The sequence below is a fragment of the Balaenoptera physalus genome (assembly GCF_965194825.1).
Source record: "Balaenoptera physalus genome assembly, chromosome: 21".
Taxonomy (NCBI): domain Eukaryota; kingdom Metazoa; phylum Chordata; class Mammalia; order Artiodactyla; family Balaenopteridae; genus Balaenoptera; species Balaenoptera physalus.
In genome coordinates, this window is record NC_138902.1 from 39,072,452 (window position 1) to 39,089,281 (window position 16,830).

Below are 16,830 nucleotides of genomic sequence, written 5' to 3' on the forward strand. Positions count from 1 at the left end.
TGTCAAAGATTATAATTATGATGATCAGTTTTTGAAAAGCACATATTCTGAAATTTTTGTTCATGTTGATATTCTTTAACATATAGTTCTTTATTATCTTGTTGCTATGCTAAGAATTTCATAAACACTGGAAGGAATAAGAATTATCATTTCATAAGATTTGGCTAGGGGTAATTTTTGTATTGTCTTCAAAGTGACTTTTTAAAACATAAGACATTTTCCTCAGATCTACTTATAATTATTGTAGATATCAGTAACCTAAGTCTATGAAATTTCTAAGTCGTCATCTATAATAATACAAAAATAATTGAAGACTAATATAATTCCTTAGGCCTTATAAAAATTAAGTTTTTTTAGATAATTATTTTATTATTTTAAAATTGCCATTACTTCTGGTTTGGCCAGAAGGAATTACATCCAAAACAAACAAAAAGTCTGGAAAAAAATTTTTTTTTCATTTCATTGCTCTCACCTTGAAATTTTGAAGCCAACCAAGAATCATTTTTCTTTCTGAATTGCATTAGTCTTTTTAGTTTCTCTGTTAGTTTATGAAGCACTAAAGAAAACACAAAACAATAAACATTAGGCAAGGAAATAGCATAAACTGGGAATCGTTATCATTTGCTAAATGAAATGACCTCCACAGTCTCCATTCCACCCTCTCCCCACTCAGCATTCCCATGGTATGGTTCATGCACAGAATTTTCATTGCATTTTGAAGTATCAGGTCAGCTCAACCGAGGCAATAAGCATCCTAAAGAAATAGCATCTATTGCATTGGGAAGAATGCACACACATAAGAGAGAGGAATAAACAAAACAAGAAAGAAAAAAACAAAAAAGAATCACTGCAGAAACTAATAATAAGTACACAAAGTACACAAGTGTATTTATTACATTTTGCAAGCACTCTGTTCTACATTTCAAAAACGCCACCATCAAGCTGTTGGCACATTTATGTACAAAACAGATTAATTGTAATGCCTGCTACAAAGCACTCTTTGTGAAAATACAAACTCTAATACCAGAAAAAAAAAAAAAAGGCAAAATCATCAACATCATTACATAAGTTTAAAAGACAGTTTTAAAAATCATCACAAACTATTAAGACACAGAACCGAAACACTACAATATAGAATTTAAAGAAGCCCATTAATACTTTTGCTGAATATCTGTAATACTGCATGTATCAGAAAAATGTCGAACCAGTAAGATAATCTAAGTGTAAAAAAAAAAGAAGCAAAACCCCAAATTAATTAAATAATACTACAGAATGCATAATCATGCCACAGATAACCTAGTAACACCCCTCTACCTACTACAAGAACTTGTAAAATTATGGATGATGCATGAGTAGCCGTTGTACAAAGATTGTTTCACTCAATAAATTTCATTAGAAATGCACTTACACTGAGGAAAGATTTCACAATGGTCAAATCAGTGCACAATACTACCTAGTTTTTACACTGACAGAAAAGTCTCGTCAGGCTATATCATTTTAAAAGACACTTTACAGCATTCTTGTAGCATTAGAAATAACCGAAAGAAGAGTTAAGGTTAAAACAAACACCAAATTTGGTCCAATAATACTGATTGCTTTTTTTTTATTCTTTTCATATAGGTACGTCTTATAAATGAATACGAATGAACATTTGGTTAAAATGACTTACTGGAAATAAAAACACAAATATATCACTACACTTCGAAAGGATACATTGTATAGTGGCCTCTGACCACACTTTAAAAAACACTACAGGTAAACCGACATAGATTGGAAGGCTGCAAGCAAAGTTATTATATTAATGGAAACCTTTTCAAATATATCATACACAATTTGAGGGATAGTTTACAGAGGTGCAATCCATTAAAATTTTTTAAAGTAGGTAAAACAACTTCAGAGGGGTTAGTGTGCTTATTTTTAATACATCACCTTCATAAAGGTAATTAATGTCCCACATTAACATATTAAAAGTTCCAATCCAGCCACTGCTTAAATCACAAAGAGGTCATTTGCCAATAGTCCACAGTAGTTATTTCCGTTAAAATAGTCTCTATGCTAAACTTTAGAAGGTAAGCCTGGTGTCACAATCTTAAAAAGGTAAGTAGCCATGCATAAGCATCATTGTTTCTACATGCTCAAAACAGAAACGTGAGTAATTGGAGAGTAATGCCTTTTAAGTACATCAAGAAAAAATACAATGTTAACAAAGATAAGAAGCACTTTTTTTTTTAAACCTACTCTTACAAATTTAGAAATTGCACCTTAGGTTGATGAAAACATTAGCCAGGGCCTATAGCAATGTGGCCACTGATCTTCAGACAAGATTTTCATGTTTCGGGTCATCATGATATGATCTCTGTCTATTGTTCATAATGTACAATGGTCCCTTTGAAGGTTACCTGTAGTTAAACTAGTTACCGAAATCAAAACTAAAAAGTATAAAAACCTATTTTTCTTTTCAAAACATAAGAAATAATGCAAAAGGTATAATGTAGAACACATGGAAGTGGTTAAAAATCAAAGAAATCTCTGCATTTGACAATGTTAGTCTCTTTGATCTTACAGAATTATTAAATGAGTTTGAGAAATTTAAAAAAGAAAAAAAAAGGCTGGATAGGAGCTTGTAGGAGAGATCTGATTACACCAATTTAACAAATTAGGAAATTAAGTGCTAAACAACAAAGAATTGTATTCAGGTGATTCATAAGTCACCCTCCATATCATTGATGAGAAGCACTTTCATTTTCTTTTTCAAAAGGTTGGATGGTTGGATGGCCCTTAGATAATCACCAATGCATTTGAATGGTAGAAAGGACGGGAAGGTGTGGTTTATGTGTACGCATTGAGCCGCTCTTTGGAGCGAGTAGAGTGGATATCATGAAGCTCCTGCTCCTCCTTCGACTTGATGTCTTCATACTTCTGCATCCGGCAGGCATCTTTCACATAAGCCCAGTTGGCAGACAGAACCATAAGGTAGTGGACCTAATCAAAGACAAAGATAATTTATACTGGAAGTCTGTCCTGTGTCTTCATTACACCTTGCTATCAGGAAAGAAATATTCATATTATATACTTATATAGAATATGTTCATCAACAAAATGGAATGAAGATTTCTGTTGTAACACAAAGAATATAAATACAATATATTCCTTCCTCAATCCTTCAACTATGACACTGTCTTCTCAGCTCCCTTTTTTCAGTATCTTCTCTTTCAACTCTGAAGTATCCAAGGGTCTTAATTCAATATTTTAAATCTTTATGTGATGTTTCCTGTCCTTTTGTCCTCATTTACTCAAACCCAGACTATACATTTCATGTTTATGTATTTATGTTTTCTAATCCACTATGGGAAACAGTCTCACATACAGTGGAGTCCAGTGAACTTGAATTAATGAGATGATATATTGCCCACAGTGCAACAGAAAGAGGGCTCATGGAAATCCCAAAATAAACCTGTGGATTTAATTAACAAGTTAATTTTCCATACAATGACTTTTGCACAATGAATTTTATATTGCCAACTACAAGAAAGCAAGCACTGTCATATGAATCATGAATATTCTATATGTTCGTAATAGCTAGAATAGTGCCCTGTTCAAAAAGGAAGCTCCTGATTTTTCCTGAGTAATAAACTTACTCAAGTAATGAAGCTCCTGATTTTACCTGAATAGACTGACCAATGAGATCACTTATTTTTCTTTCTTTCCCTCCCTCGTAGTCTATGAGAGAGAAAAAGAAGTTTTCAAAATGGTGAATTTTGATGGATGAATAGGAAAAAGAAACTAAGTTGTCAGGTATATACTTTCTCTGAGTTTTAAAGGGTAGGCATTATTTTTATCCATAATTTAGTAAAATAGAACACTAAAATTTATGGAAGTATAGTTGATATTCTATAAGTTACAGGTATACAGTATAGTGATTCACAATTGTTAAAGGTTTTATTCCATTTATAGTTATTATAAAATATTGGCTATATTCCCTGTGTTGTACAATATATCCTTGTAGCTTATTTTATACATAATAGTTTGTACTTCTTAATCCCCTACCCCTATGTTTCCCCTCCTCCCTTCCCTCTCCCCACTGGTAACTGCTAGTTTGTTTTCTATATCTGTGAGTCTGTTTCTTTTTTGCTATATTCACTAGTTTGTTGTACATTTTAGATTCCACATATAAGTGATATCATACAGTGGTCGTCTTTCTCTGACTGACTTATTTCACTTAGCATAATGCCCTTCAGGTCCATCCTTGCTGTTGCAAATGGCAAGATTTCCTTCTTTTTCATGGCTGAGTAGTATTCCATTGTATATATATGTACCACATCTTCTTTAACCACTCATCTGTTGATGGACCCTTAGGTTTCTTCCATGTCTTGGCAATTGTAAATAATGCTTCTGTGAACACTGGGGTGTATGTATCTTTTTGAACGAGTGTTGTTTTTTTTTTCTGGATATATACCCAGGAGTAGAGTTGCGGGGTCATATGGTAGTTCTATTTTTGAAGAACGTTAAAGTTTTGATTAGTCAAAGCAGGAGGTAGGCTGGTTCTAGAAAAGTAGGGATGGACATAAAGGATGCAAGGTCAATTCTAAATGGTGACTACTGTGGTATGTTAAGGCAGTCAATGGACAGCAGAAAAAAATTAACAAAATTTAAAAAATTAACAAAACAATTTTGACACAATGATACAGGAAAGAGATGTATACCAATAAGAAAATGAATAAGAATTAACTCATCATTTTTGCCTATTGAACTGGCTATACCATGGGTGAGTTTACTGGGCACCTTCTAGAGTTCTATGCTACTTATATTCTAGGACACAAGGACTGAGGACCCGGGCTGCAAAAGCTCTGACTGATGTGCAGAGTACTTGTTCATTGTTGCCATCTGGCATTCCCTTGAACAAACCGGAATTCACGGTGAGTTACAAAGAAGGGACAGTGTGTCTGGCACATTGTAGGTCCTCAAAACTCAGGAAAAGCCTGACTTTCAGGACTTGTTCTTAATATTTCTGAAGAAAGTTAGATACAGAAGGCACGACATGAGACTACCAAGGTTTATGTGGAGAAAAATAAATTAATCCTTTTTTCCTAAGTGACTCAGTGTGGCTTCTGTATGTTCTGATTTAAGGAGGAAAAAAGGATAATATAAGTCAAGGAATTGATTAAATTACTTGACTATCCCACTGATACATACTTATATGCTAAAGAAATGATTTTTTATGTTAATAGTAGTCTCATATCTAAAATGCTACTTATTTTGGTTAGTGGTACCAATATTATGGAGTGTCTGAATTCTTCAACTGATTACTAAATATTAGCTCTATTGTAATGATAAGCTTTCTTTAGGTTATGCCTTATTTTTCACTTGTTTATTTGCCCATTCTCCTCCACCTTTTTTTTTTTTTTTACTGATGTTAAAATACATACGATTTGTATAGACTTCAGACATCAGAGGTAAATTATCGTCTCTACAGGCAAAGTGCAAAACCAAGCCTCAGAGCTTGAGGTCTTACCATAGCAATGACTGCAGCCCCAGCTCCGGCAAGGGCCACGATGAACAAGTGGAAGGTCATGTTCAGCTGCAAAGGAAACCACAGAGAAACAGAATGAACGTCAGGGTTACAACAGAAGAGAGAGAAGGATGCCTGCTGCCTTACGAATAAGAACTCTGTCCACCTTTAACAGAAGTGCACCCGTGACAAATCACCTAACCAAAAACATTATTCAATATCTTTTCTCCTGCAAGCTATTTAAATCTTTGCAACTGCACCATTTTAATATAATTTCATTTTAAAGATGAAATCATGATTAATAATGATGGTTTCCAGTAACAGTATAACCACAGAAGGCTATGTTATATCCTTTAAAATATAACTTTATGATTTTTCAACTTTCATTAAAATGACAGTTCCTAGAAAAAAACTTATAATTTTTATTGAAATATGCAGAGTATCTCATATTTATTTTCTAGTCCCCCTGCACAACACACTGTATGTGACCTTGCCTCTGAAAGAAAAAGGGGGAAATCCGATGTCGATTTAATTATATATTCCTCAAATAACGAAAGGAAGCTCAAATTCTGACAAAATTAAAGGCTGTAAAAACACTCACCTCAGTGGATTCACACATCCTCAGGAAATTCTCAGAGACAGTGCAAATTTTCTTTTCCTCTCCAATTGTCACAATCCCTGCAACATGGAGAAAATTACAGTTTAACATTATAAATGTCTTCAAGATCCCAGAGAGAGAAAAAGAAACTTGAGCTGATAAAATCTAAGCGACTTTCATTTTATGTTATATTGTAACAAAAATTGTTCCTCAGCTTTCATTGCTTGACAATAATTATGAAACAACTGAATGAAAGATCAAGACTATTTAGGCCTCATGCAATTTAAAACATTTTCAATCTGAATTCAATGGAATCTAGCCACCAGAATCTTCATACTCAATTGTAGCTACTTCATTGGTTTGGTCCATTAATGTCATGGTGTAGGCATCAGAATTATTTTGGTAACTATGCCACAGACTACAATGAAGTCAGGATCTAAAAGTATTCTGCTGGTACAAAGCCTCTGTTAGTCTATAAAAGCGTATTGCCCAAAGGAGCAGTTTTTCTCTGCTAATTCTGAAAACAGTGCTATTAGTAAGGGGAAATAAAAAGCTGCAATTTTACTCCGATTTACCCTTGCTCCAGTTGGTTTATGGACCGACTGCATCAGAATCTCCTGGGGGAACTATCACAAATATCTATCTCTGGACTCCACCACAGGACTGTAAAATCAGAATCTGTGACTGTTTGCCAGGAGTGTTGCATTTTTAACAAGCACATACACTGCCACAGTCCTCATGTTAGAGAAGTGATCAAGTTCATCCTAAAATGGGTCTTTGATTTTGTTTTGAGAACTCCTGAAGTGTTAAACACATATATACATGAGCAGAAAAATTCACAAGTTCTGGGCAAACTAATACCTAAGCGTTTAGCACTTGCTGCATAATAATATATGCACATATTATTGAGTTTTAATATGTACGTATATACACACCTTCTTAGCTTTGAGGCGCACCATCAACTGTCCATCTCTGTGGAGCTGCTACCATCCTGCTTTGCCAAGAGTTTGGGCAATTATTTCAGTTAAAAAAAATCTACTTGCAGTACATCGAATGCAGAGATCCTTCTCTGCGACCTTCCCTTTTTGCCAAGACAGCTCTAAGAGGGGGTAAAAAAGAACCTCCAGAAGACGTGACTAATGAACCATCATTAGTGAGAAAGCTTCCCAGGAAAGGCCATCTTTCTCCATGTTGACCTATTACAGATTTCATTCATTCCCGTGGAATACCTTGTCTGTGCATACATTTCCTCACCCATTTCTTTATTCACGTTCACAGCAAAACTTCCAGGAAGCGTTGCCTTTGCTCAGTCCGCAATTTCTTTCTTTCCATTTCCACTTAAACCCTTCCTAGTCAAATTCACCCCAATCCTCCATGGAGATTTTTCTTATAGAGGTCACCCGTACCCTCCACATTGTTAAAGCGGAAGATGAATTCTCAGTTCTCCTTCTACTTGCCAGTCAGCAGAACTGGAGGCAGTTGATGACTTCGGCGTCCTTCACGGTCTCTTCATTTGGGTTCCAAAATCTACAGTCTCTTGCTTTTGCCTTTCTGCTCTCATTGGCTTCTCCCTCTCAACATCTCTGTCTGGTGGTTCCTCCTCTCCGCTAGGACCCCTTTCATAGGTGCTTCCCAGGGTTCAGTCCTCAGTCATCTGTCTCCTTTGCTGATCTCATCCTGTCTCAGAGCTTTTGACTTTAAACATTATCAAGACTCCTAAATCCATACAGCCAGGCCCATACCACTCTCCTGAAATCGAGACCCATATACCCAATTTCCTACTTGACAACTCTGCTGAGATTTCTAATAAGCATCTAAAAATTAACATTGTCAAAACTGAACTTCTGATCTTCTCCCTCACCTGCCCCACTCCTGAGCAAGCTCTTCTGGTTGGCTTTCCTGTCTCATTTCATCCATCTTCCCAGTTGCTCAATCAAAAAATGAATCCCTTCTTGAATCTTCTTTTTCTCTCAACCCCACATACAATCTATCACGGCATTCTGTTGTCTCCGTCTATACCCATCATAATCCACATTTTGGGGAGTGAATGTTCTTTTCTATTCTGATGCCCCTTGTTTATAACTTGATTGTATATGAACATTCAGGATTCCTGTTAAGGACCTATTATCTGGAGGGTAAATAAATGCTATCCAGGCAGTAGATTCTGAGTTAAGAGCAAACAGAAAGCCTTTAAGGCTGATGTAAAAGGTTGCATGACATCTGAAAACTGCCTTCCCTTCCATGTCACGAAGAAAAGCTAAACTTGCATAAATCCTGGTAACGATGTTGTAAACAGCGCTAAGGTTCAAAGAGCAGCTTTAATCGTAGTCATGCTTTACGCTTACTGGAATTATGTCCCATACAATATTTGAGACATACTGGACTAAAAACAATATTGCTTGTTTATCTCAAACTCAAACTTAACTGGGAGTCCTGTAATCTACCTGGCAACCCTCTCTGTGACACTAGTCACATCTTTGCCAATCTTAATTTTTCAGATCAGCAGAATTAAAGGAAGACATTGTAGTGTGTGGGGTGGAGGTTACTGAAGTCAGGGCCATGGTTTTCCAAGCAGCTATTTTCCAGTGACCTCCATCCAGCAGCTGGTGCCGACGTTTCCTTTTTCCTGTGTTTACGTGGGACATGATTCCAAAGTTAAAACCTCCCCAGTGGGAGAGCTCTCCACATTCCCTCCATCATCTTCTTGCCGAGAACCTCATGCACAGAGCAGGTCATCCTGCTTTTCATTTGGGCCAGACAGTGGGGGCTGGGGACTCCTTCTCACGAGAGGGTGGGCAGGCCACACTTTTGGAACACACGGCTAGCTGGTGATAGACTAGTTCTATCCGTACCCTACAATCTGTCTACAGTATAACCTTAGAGCCACAGGCTTGCACATACCATCTACTGAAATGTTTCCCGCTTGCCTGAAGTATGAGGAAACCCCCATTAGAGAAAAACATTTAGAACGTTCTTTAGATTTTAATAGCTGTGTTGTGAAAAAAAGTCCCTTTGAGCCTGTGAATATGCATATCTTTTATAAATTCTGTAGCCCCCATGTTTTTACAAATGATGGGATAGAATTCCAAATAGGTTAGGTGAGATTAGACTCTACACATTCATAGTTCAGTACTTGTTTTGATAGGGGAGGCAGTTAACTTCTAGCTAAGAACAGACTGAAGCTAGTTGGGGGTGAATCCTGGCTCTGTCACTTACTAGCTGTATCGCCTTGGGCAGGTAATTTAATCTCCTGGTTCCTCAATTTTGTCATTTATAAAGAGGATAACACTGTCTGCCATATTTAATTATTGTAAGAATTAAAACATGTCAACATATACAAACCATTCAGAATAGGGTCTACACATTGTAAGCCCCTATATACATAAGAAAGTATTATTATTATGTGAGGTTTTAGCCCTAAATAAAAATAACCAAAGAGGACTACCGATTTATATAACATTTTTTGATTTTGTTATTATGAAATGCTAAGGTGTTTTTTTTTTTTTTGCCCTATTTCAGAAGACAATGAAGTACATATTTCTTAGATGATCTTCACAGCAGACTTCACAAATTGTATAGTTTATCATGAGAGAATGAAAATACTATGCAAACATCACATTGAGTAGGAAAAGTTCACGGGAATCAGGACAGGAAAATCAAAATTATAACTTGCCAACACCAGGAAACACAACCTGACAGCCTGTTCACATATACACGTTTGCAGGTTCATGTTGTGAGATCAACTTCCAATCACTCTGAAATTCCGAATTATTTCAGTTTTAAAAGAATGACTTAAACGGGAAGACTCTGATACATCTATCTCTTTGGTAGAAGAAGCAATGATGGTTCCAAAGTGATTTACACTATTTCAGAAGCAGTTATTTGGGAGAAACCATGTGAGGTTCTGTTTTACAGCCAGAGATTGACCTACCAAACTGACGAAGGTCCAGGCAGAGATTCGCTCCCTCCACTAAGGTGGTGTTTCGGCAGATGGTCCACAGGTTGAAGTACATGTAAACTGGCAGCGAGGTGAAAGCCGTGACTCCCAGCCAGGCCAGCATGAAAAGGTATGTCAGCATAATAAACTGCAACAGAGAAAAAGTCGAGACAGAAAACACGTAATCTACTGGAAAAGAAGAATTTTATGCTTAACTTACATAGCTCGATATCAAAGGTTTGAATTATTACAACCCAGGTAGGCACTGCAACCTGGGAAGCTGAGAGATGGCGAATATCATGGGTCACGTGAAGAAACCTGCCAGAAAACTGAGGTTCTGATGTGCAAAGGAAGAGATCATCCAGTTGCATCTTAATGCCTGTTTCATTCATGTATTTATCTTAAAAATCTCACCACACTTTTTTTAAACTTTAGAAAACATTAACTGGTAAATTTAGAGGTGATTCTGCACAGTGAGTTAGAACCTTGTCAATAACTTTATAACTAAATGGGCACGATTTTATATCATAAATATTTAAGCTACTTAATTGTGTTTACATTTAACATTCTAAATATGATGATTCACAAGTCATTTTAGTACATAATATTAGTGTGTATTTCTATTCCTCCTTTTTAATGACTTCTGTAAACTTTAAATCTAAGTCTTCTTTCATGCATATTAATTTTACCTTTGATTGACTGATCAAGCATTGATATGCCACTCACAGTGTCCCCAGCCTAAATGTCACATTTATTTAGCAATAACAGGGGCCTTAGAGCACATTGATTAAAGGCACAGACTTCTGAGCTGGAATGAGTCTAGGCTGCTCTGTATGTCTCTGTGTCTGCCTCTGCAAGAGAATACCTGCTAAATTGATCTACAATTACAATCACAATTGTAATCTACAATTACAATCACTGCACGATTGTAGAGAGGCTGGAATGAGATGATATGGGAAAAGCATTCAGCATCGAATCTGGCACATAAGAAGCCCAGACAAAGGATTAGCTAGTTTTTATTCTAGATAGTATTACTGATTACTACTACTACCATCAAACATATATTTTGCCTGAATGATAGGACTCTACGGAATAAGGAAATTAGGTTTCATTTCACGTTTGGAGAAAATAAAAAGAATGAGAACTTCTCCAGTCTGGGAAAGTTATTCAAAGAGGGCTCCCACTCAAGGAGAAAGACTCTAGAAAGTTTGGAAACCACCCCAAAACTGAAGAAATCTTGTTAATGGAACTCCTTGGAGGAAAAAGGCCTGTTTATTAACATCTTCATTATTCACAATTGTAGCTCTCCAGGCTAATTTACAGTCTCAGGAACAATGAACATGATATGGCCCCTCCAGACCCAGCTCTCTGGGGGGAACTAGTAACTCGGAACCCACGGGAGAGTAATCAGTGTGCTTTCGGCTTCGTCCTCTCTATCTTGTTTTTCTTTCTGTCCCAGGGGATTTTTCAAAAGCTTCTTTTGCAGGTGCTATTCACTGCAGGATGGGACTTAGAATTCAATAGGTTTAGACTCAAAGTGGTGTGGAGCCCTTTGAAACACGTTGCTGCTGCTACTTGACAAGGCAATGAAAGGAATGACTCTTAAACCACAGTTCTGACTCGTATTTGCCATAATGTTATGGCACAGTAGTAAAGCTGAACGTTATAGAGTAAATCTTTGCTGTGAGAAAATGTTTTTCATGACGACTAGTGCATAACTTTTGTTCTAAGACACGACAGACTTTACTTTTGAATCGGAGTACCAAGCAGTTACATTTCAGGCAGTAGCAGTTCATAGTCACTAAAGTATCCAAATTAAAGATGCTAAAAATATGTCTGTCTTCCTATTTTATGTTTCACTTAGAGTCTGATAATTACTAAGACTGACGAATTATTTAAATTGATCGTGATTCTAGGTAAAAATTCTCTGTATGTAATAAAATATCTCATGATTATCATAAATTATTTCTAGCTTTGCACTAGAAATGTGACAGATATGCATTCTGCTGTCTGAGCATTAAATAAATAAATAAGCTACTTTTTTTAAAAAAATGAGGTATAATTGATACATGATGTTATATTAGTTTCAGGTGTACGACATAATGATTTGATATTTGTATATATTGTGAAATGATCACCACAATAAGTCTAGTTAACATCTGTCACCATACATAGTTACGAATTTTTGTGTGTGTGTGATGAGAATTTTTAAGATCTCCTCTTTTAGTAACTTTCAAATATATAATACTGCATTATTAACTATAAGCGCCACGCTGTACATGACATCCCCAGGACTTACTTATTTCGTCACTGGAAGTTTGTACCTTTTGACCCCCTTCACCCATTTTGACCACCGCCTCTGGCCGCCATCAGTCTGTTCTCTGTATCTTAAATAAGCTACTCTTATTAGAACAATCTCTGAGCATTTGAAAAACTCTTCTGATTTTGAAAATCTTATTTTTTGCCTTTATTAACATCTATTCAGATGAAACACTTTCTGAAATTTAACTCTGCAATATCTGTTTGGGGAGTTTTGTGAAAACAAACAAATAAAAACTGGAAGAAATAAAATAACCCTGGACTTGACATCAGAGGACTGGATCACTCACATCTCACTTAAGGCTCAGAGTCACTTCCTCATTCACAAACTGGAAATTAGCAGACCTCTCTCACAGGGCTCAGATATGAAATCACTTAACAGTAAACATGGTCCACAGTAAATCTTACTTTGGAAGAAATCCCAAGAGAGGAAGTTGCTAGATTCAGCAAAAAATTATTTTTCATTTCTAAAGGTGAGGTATGGACAGACTAACCTATTTACGTTGCATTTGGTGTTTATTGCCTTGAACAGCAAGGAATTTTACTTTCTAAATTCAACAGCTGTGGCCCTGTTTATAAGAAAGGAGGGAGGGATGGGTCTTGTGGAAGTTTGACATATAAAGTAGACTCAGTGGCTTTTCTTATTTCAGCCATTGTTTAATATATCAATCACTCACTTAGAGTAAAATGCTGACCATTTCCTCCTAATTCACAAAGAAAAAAAAATCTCAGTAAAATTTCCTTGGTTTGGTTTAGATTAGTTAACTTGTTGATCTTCGATGGTAAAAAAACGCCATTAAATGATAGGGAGTGGGTGCCAGACTCATAATTAGTATCCAGCAATCTCATTATCACATCATTATTTGAGTACCATTTCATCAGAACATGCAAATGACTTTCACAATAGCATCCTCTTGTTATCCTATTTCTTGTTTTGTTTTTGTTTTTACTCAAAATACATTTGTTGACGGTTAGTATTAAATTCAACAAAATTGCTGTGAATTACTTCTTAGTGGCTTAAAATTTAAAAAAAAAAACATGTAATTATTGTTTTGATCTCAACCTGGATATTCTCATCATTGTTAGAAATTTAGAAGGGAGGTTGAAATATAGAACTGCGGGAGACAAGGTTTTCATAACCTTTGAAACAAGGCTAAAATAGATGATTACTCCTTGACTATGGAGCTATTGAGATGACAGTGCATTTAACTGGAGAATGACTTGTAAAAGGTAATTCGTTTTTCATCTGAACTCCTATGAACTTAGGCTTGATGTCTAAGAAAATCAGACTTGGTTGAGCTACAGAATTTCTGGGCAACTTTAGGAGATGTGCACCAATCCGGGCAAAAATAACATCTTAGAAGTTAGCAGCCCTGATGAAAAAGAGCCAGCTGACCCTGACTCCCAAGAGTCTCTGAGTCTATGAACTATGTAAACACTGAAAAAATAAGCCACATACCAAATGGAATGTTATGATATAATGAACAAATTCAGGCATGAGGCAGACCCAAACTTTAGTGAAATGAACAAAATGGATCTATGCAAACATATACCAAACGTATACTGTCGGGTTCCACTCAGGTCACTGTCTATAAGGTCCCTTTCTCATTAATGTTTCGAGACACAGGATATAAAAGTACTTAGCTAAATCTTAACTCAGAGCCCCCTCATTTCACAATAATATGTTTTCAATGACATTTCCTCATTGTGAATGGATTTAAAGAGTATCAATTCAATCATGTCCCCACTTCAACAGCAAAAGGAAACAGTGTATATAAAAAAAAAAAAAAAAAAAAGGAAACAGCTTTAGATTTCATCAAAGGCAGAAATAGCTCCAGGCTTAGAGATACTGTCATCAAGCAGTCTCACTGGATGGACATGCGCTGAGGGCGCACAGCCTCTGATAGTGCTTTCCAACTGTGACCACACGTTAGGATCATCTGGCAAATCTGAGAAAGAGATGCTCAGGCCTTGCCCTTGCCAACTATATGTGTATTTACAATATTTCTACATGAGATTCTAGTGGGTGTCCAGTGTGAGGAACTACTGCTCTATTGGAATCAATAAAGCTCTCATGAGTACATTTGATGTGAAAACATCTTCGCTATTTATCTTTAGGCTCTTCAGGGTACCACACCTGAAGGAGAAAAAAAAAGTACAATTGGGATGATCTGCCAATGTCAACAACACAGCCAAATGCACGGATGAGTGAGGGACTGGACGTGAACCAAATTTCAAAATCAAGACTTCCCAAATTCAGCACTGTGGAAATTTTCAGCCAGAAAATCCTTTCTTATGGGGAATGCCCTATGCCCTGCAGTATGTTTAATGGCATCCCTGGCCTCTACCCAATAGATGCCAGTCGTGTAACCAAAGTTTCTCAATGTCCCCTGGGGGTGGGGTAGGGAAACAGCCCCTGGTTGAGAACCACAGTTCTAATATGAGAAAATACCAAGTCAAAAAAAAAGCAAATGGACACCTGAATATACTATCACTAAGAATGCAAAATGGAACAGATTAACAATACTGAACTCAGTAGGCTCTGAAAAGTATACAGTGTAACGTTTGCTGCAGAAAAAATTCTTACGTTATTATGTAAATTACTTGAAAATATGCAAGCATCATCGTTGTCACCATCATGGCCCAAAACGATCTTAGCACAAGTAGTGATCAGAAGCTTTCTTTAAAAAATTATCTGCTTGGTTATAGCCACTTTATCCATAATTGCCAAGACTTGGAAGCAACTAAGATGTCCTTCAGTAGCTGAATGGAGAAATAAACTGTGCTACATCCAAACAATAGAATATTATTCAGCACTAAAAGAAATGAGCTATTAAGCCATGGAAAGACATGGAGGAACCTTAAATGCATATGACTAAGTGAAAGAAACCAGTCTGAAAAGACTACGTAATGTATGAGTCCCACTATATGACACTCTGAAAAAGGCAAAACGATGGAGCCAGTAAAAGGATCAGTGGCTGCCAGGGGTTGCAGAGAAGGAAGGATGAATAGGTGGAACACAGAGGATTTTTAGGGCAGTGAAACTATTCTGTATGACACTATAAAGATGGAGACATGTCATACATTTGTCTAAGCCCACAGAAGTTACAACATCAAGAGTGAACTCTAAGGTAAACTATGGACTTCGGGTGATTATCATGCGTCAGAGTAGGATCATTAATTGTAGCAAATGTACCATCTGGTGCAGAATTTTGGTAGTGAGGGAGGCTGTACATATGTTGGGGTGGGGGGGATATAGGAAATTGCTGTACTTTCTGCTCAATTTTGCTGTGAAGCTAAAATTGCTCTAAAAAATAAAATCTATTTTAAAATATATTAATTGTAATGCTTTCTTCTTTTTACCTTGCATGGGTCTCATTCATTCAACAAATCAAATTAAAATACTTCAGAATATAACACAGGATCCATCACGAGTTTCCACCTGCCTTACCTAACACTTGGATTACTGCAGGATTCTAAAAAGTTCATTCTAATCAGCACCCTGAAGGTTACTCATAGAACTTCTTTCTATCTTCCGAACCCCAGATGAAAGTCACTTACTCATTAATAATTAAAATATCTCATGTGTCAACAACATGTACTGTATGAGGCCTTGGGTATATACTGGTCAACAACATCTATCACAGACTTTAACCACTCTCTGTGCAAAAACTGTAAGTCACCCATGTTCATCAATATGCTCAGCATGTATGTGCTTATGTACAGCTTACTTTTTCAAGGGAAAACAGAATTCAAACAAAATCAAATTATATTAAAGGTAAAAGCATCACTGGCATCGTTTCCAGCAAATATTACTACAGAGGAAACTTCCTCTTAGTGAATACTATTTTATTATCAATTACATTGTAAATATCTGAGAAATGTTTTTTTGATCAAGAATCCCAATATAAACAAATGGGACCTAATGAAACTTAAAAGCTTTTGCACAGCAAAGGAAACCATAAACAAGACCAAAAGACAACCATCAGAATGGGAGAAAATATTTGCAAATGAAGCAACTGACAAAGGATTAATCTCCAAGATTTACAAGCAGCTCATGCAGCTCAATAACAAAAAAACGAACAACCCAATCCAAAAATGGGCAGAAGACCTAAATAGACATTTCTCCAAAGAAGATATACAGATTGCCAACAGACACATGAAAGAATGCTCAACATCATTAATCATTAGAGAAATGCAAATCAAAACTACAATGAGATATCATCTCACACCGGTCAGAATGGCCATCATCAAAAAATCTAGAAACAATAAATGCTGGAGAGGGTGTGGAGGAAAGGGAACACTCTTGCACTGTTGGTGGGAATGTAAATTGATACAGCCACTATGGAGAGCAGTATGGAGGTTCCTTAAAAAACTACAAATAGAACTACCATACGACCCAGCAATCCCACTACTGGGCATATACCCTGAGAAAACCATAGTTCAAAAAGAGTCATGTACCAAAAT

At 36.4% G+C, this 16,830-nt stretch overlaps 1 protein-coding gene across 3 annotated transcripts in view; it reads right to left on the bottom strand.

Annotated features, from left to right (window-relative positions):
- Positions 1-862: 862 nt before the first annotated feature.
- Positions 863-16,830, bottom strand: part of GPM6A (glycoprotein M6A) — a 259,990-nt gene continuing 244,022 nt past the window's right edge. For all 3 annotated transcript variants that reach the window (XM_082444139.1, XM_082444140.1, XM_082444138.1), the window contains exons 4-7: positions 10,039-10,192; positions 6,111-6,187; positions 5,513-5,578; positions 863-2,982 (exon numbers count right to left, since the gene is read on the bottom strand). In XM_082444139.1, coding sequence (XP_082300265.1) covers positions 2,830-2,982; positions 5,513-5,578; positions 6,111-6,187; positions 10,039-10,192 — 450 coding nt within the window. In that variant the 3' untranslated portion in view covers positions 863-2,829. The remainder of the gene's footprint in view (positions 2,983-5,512; positions 5,579-6,110; positions 6,188-10,038; positions 10,193-16,830) is intronic.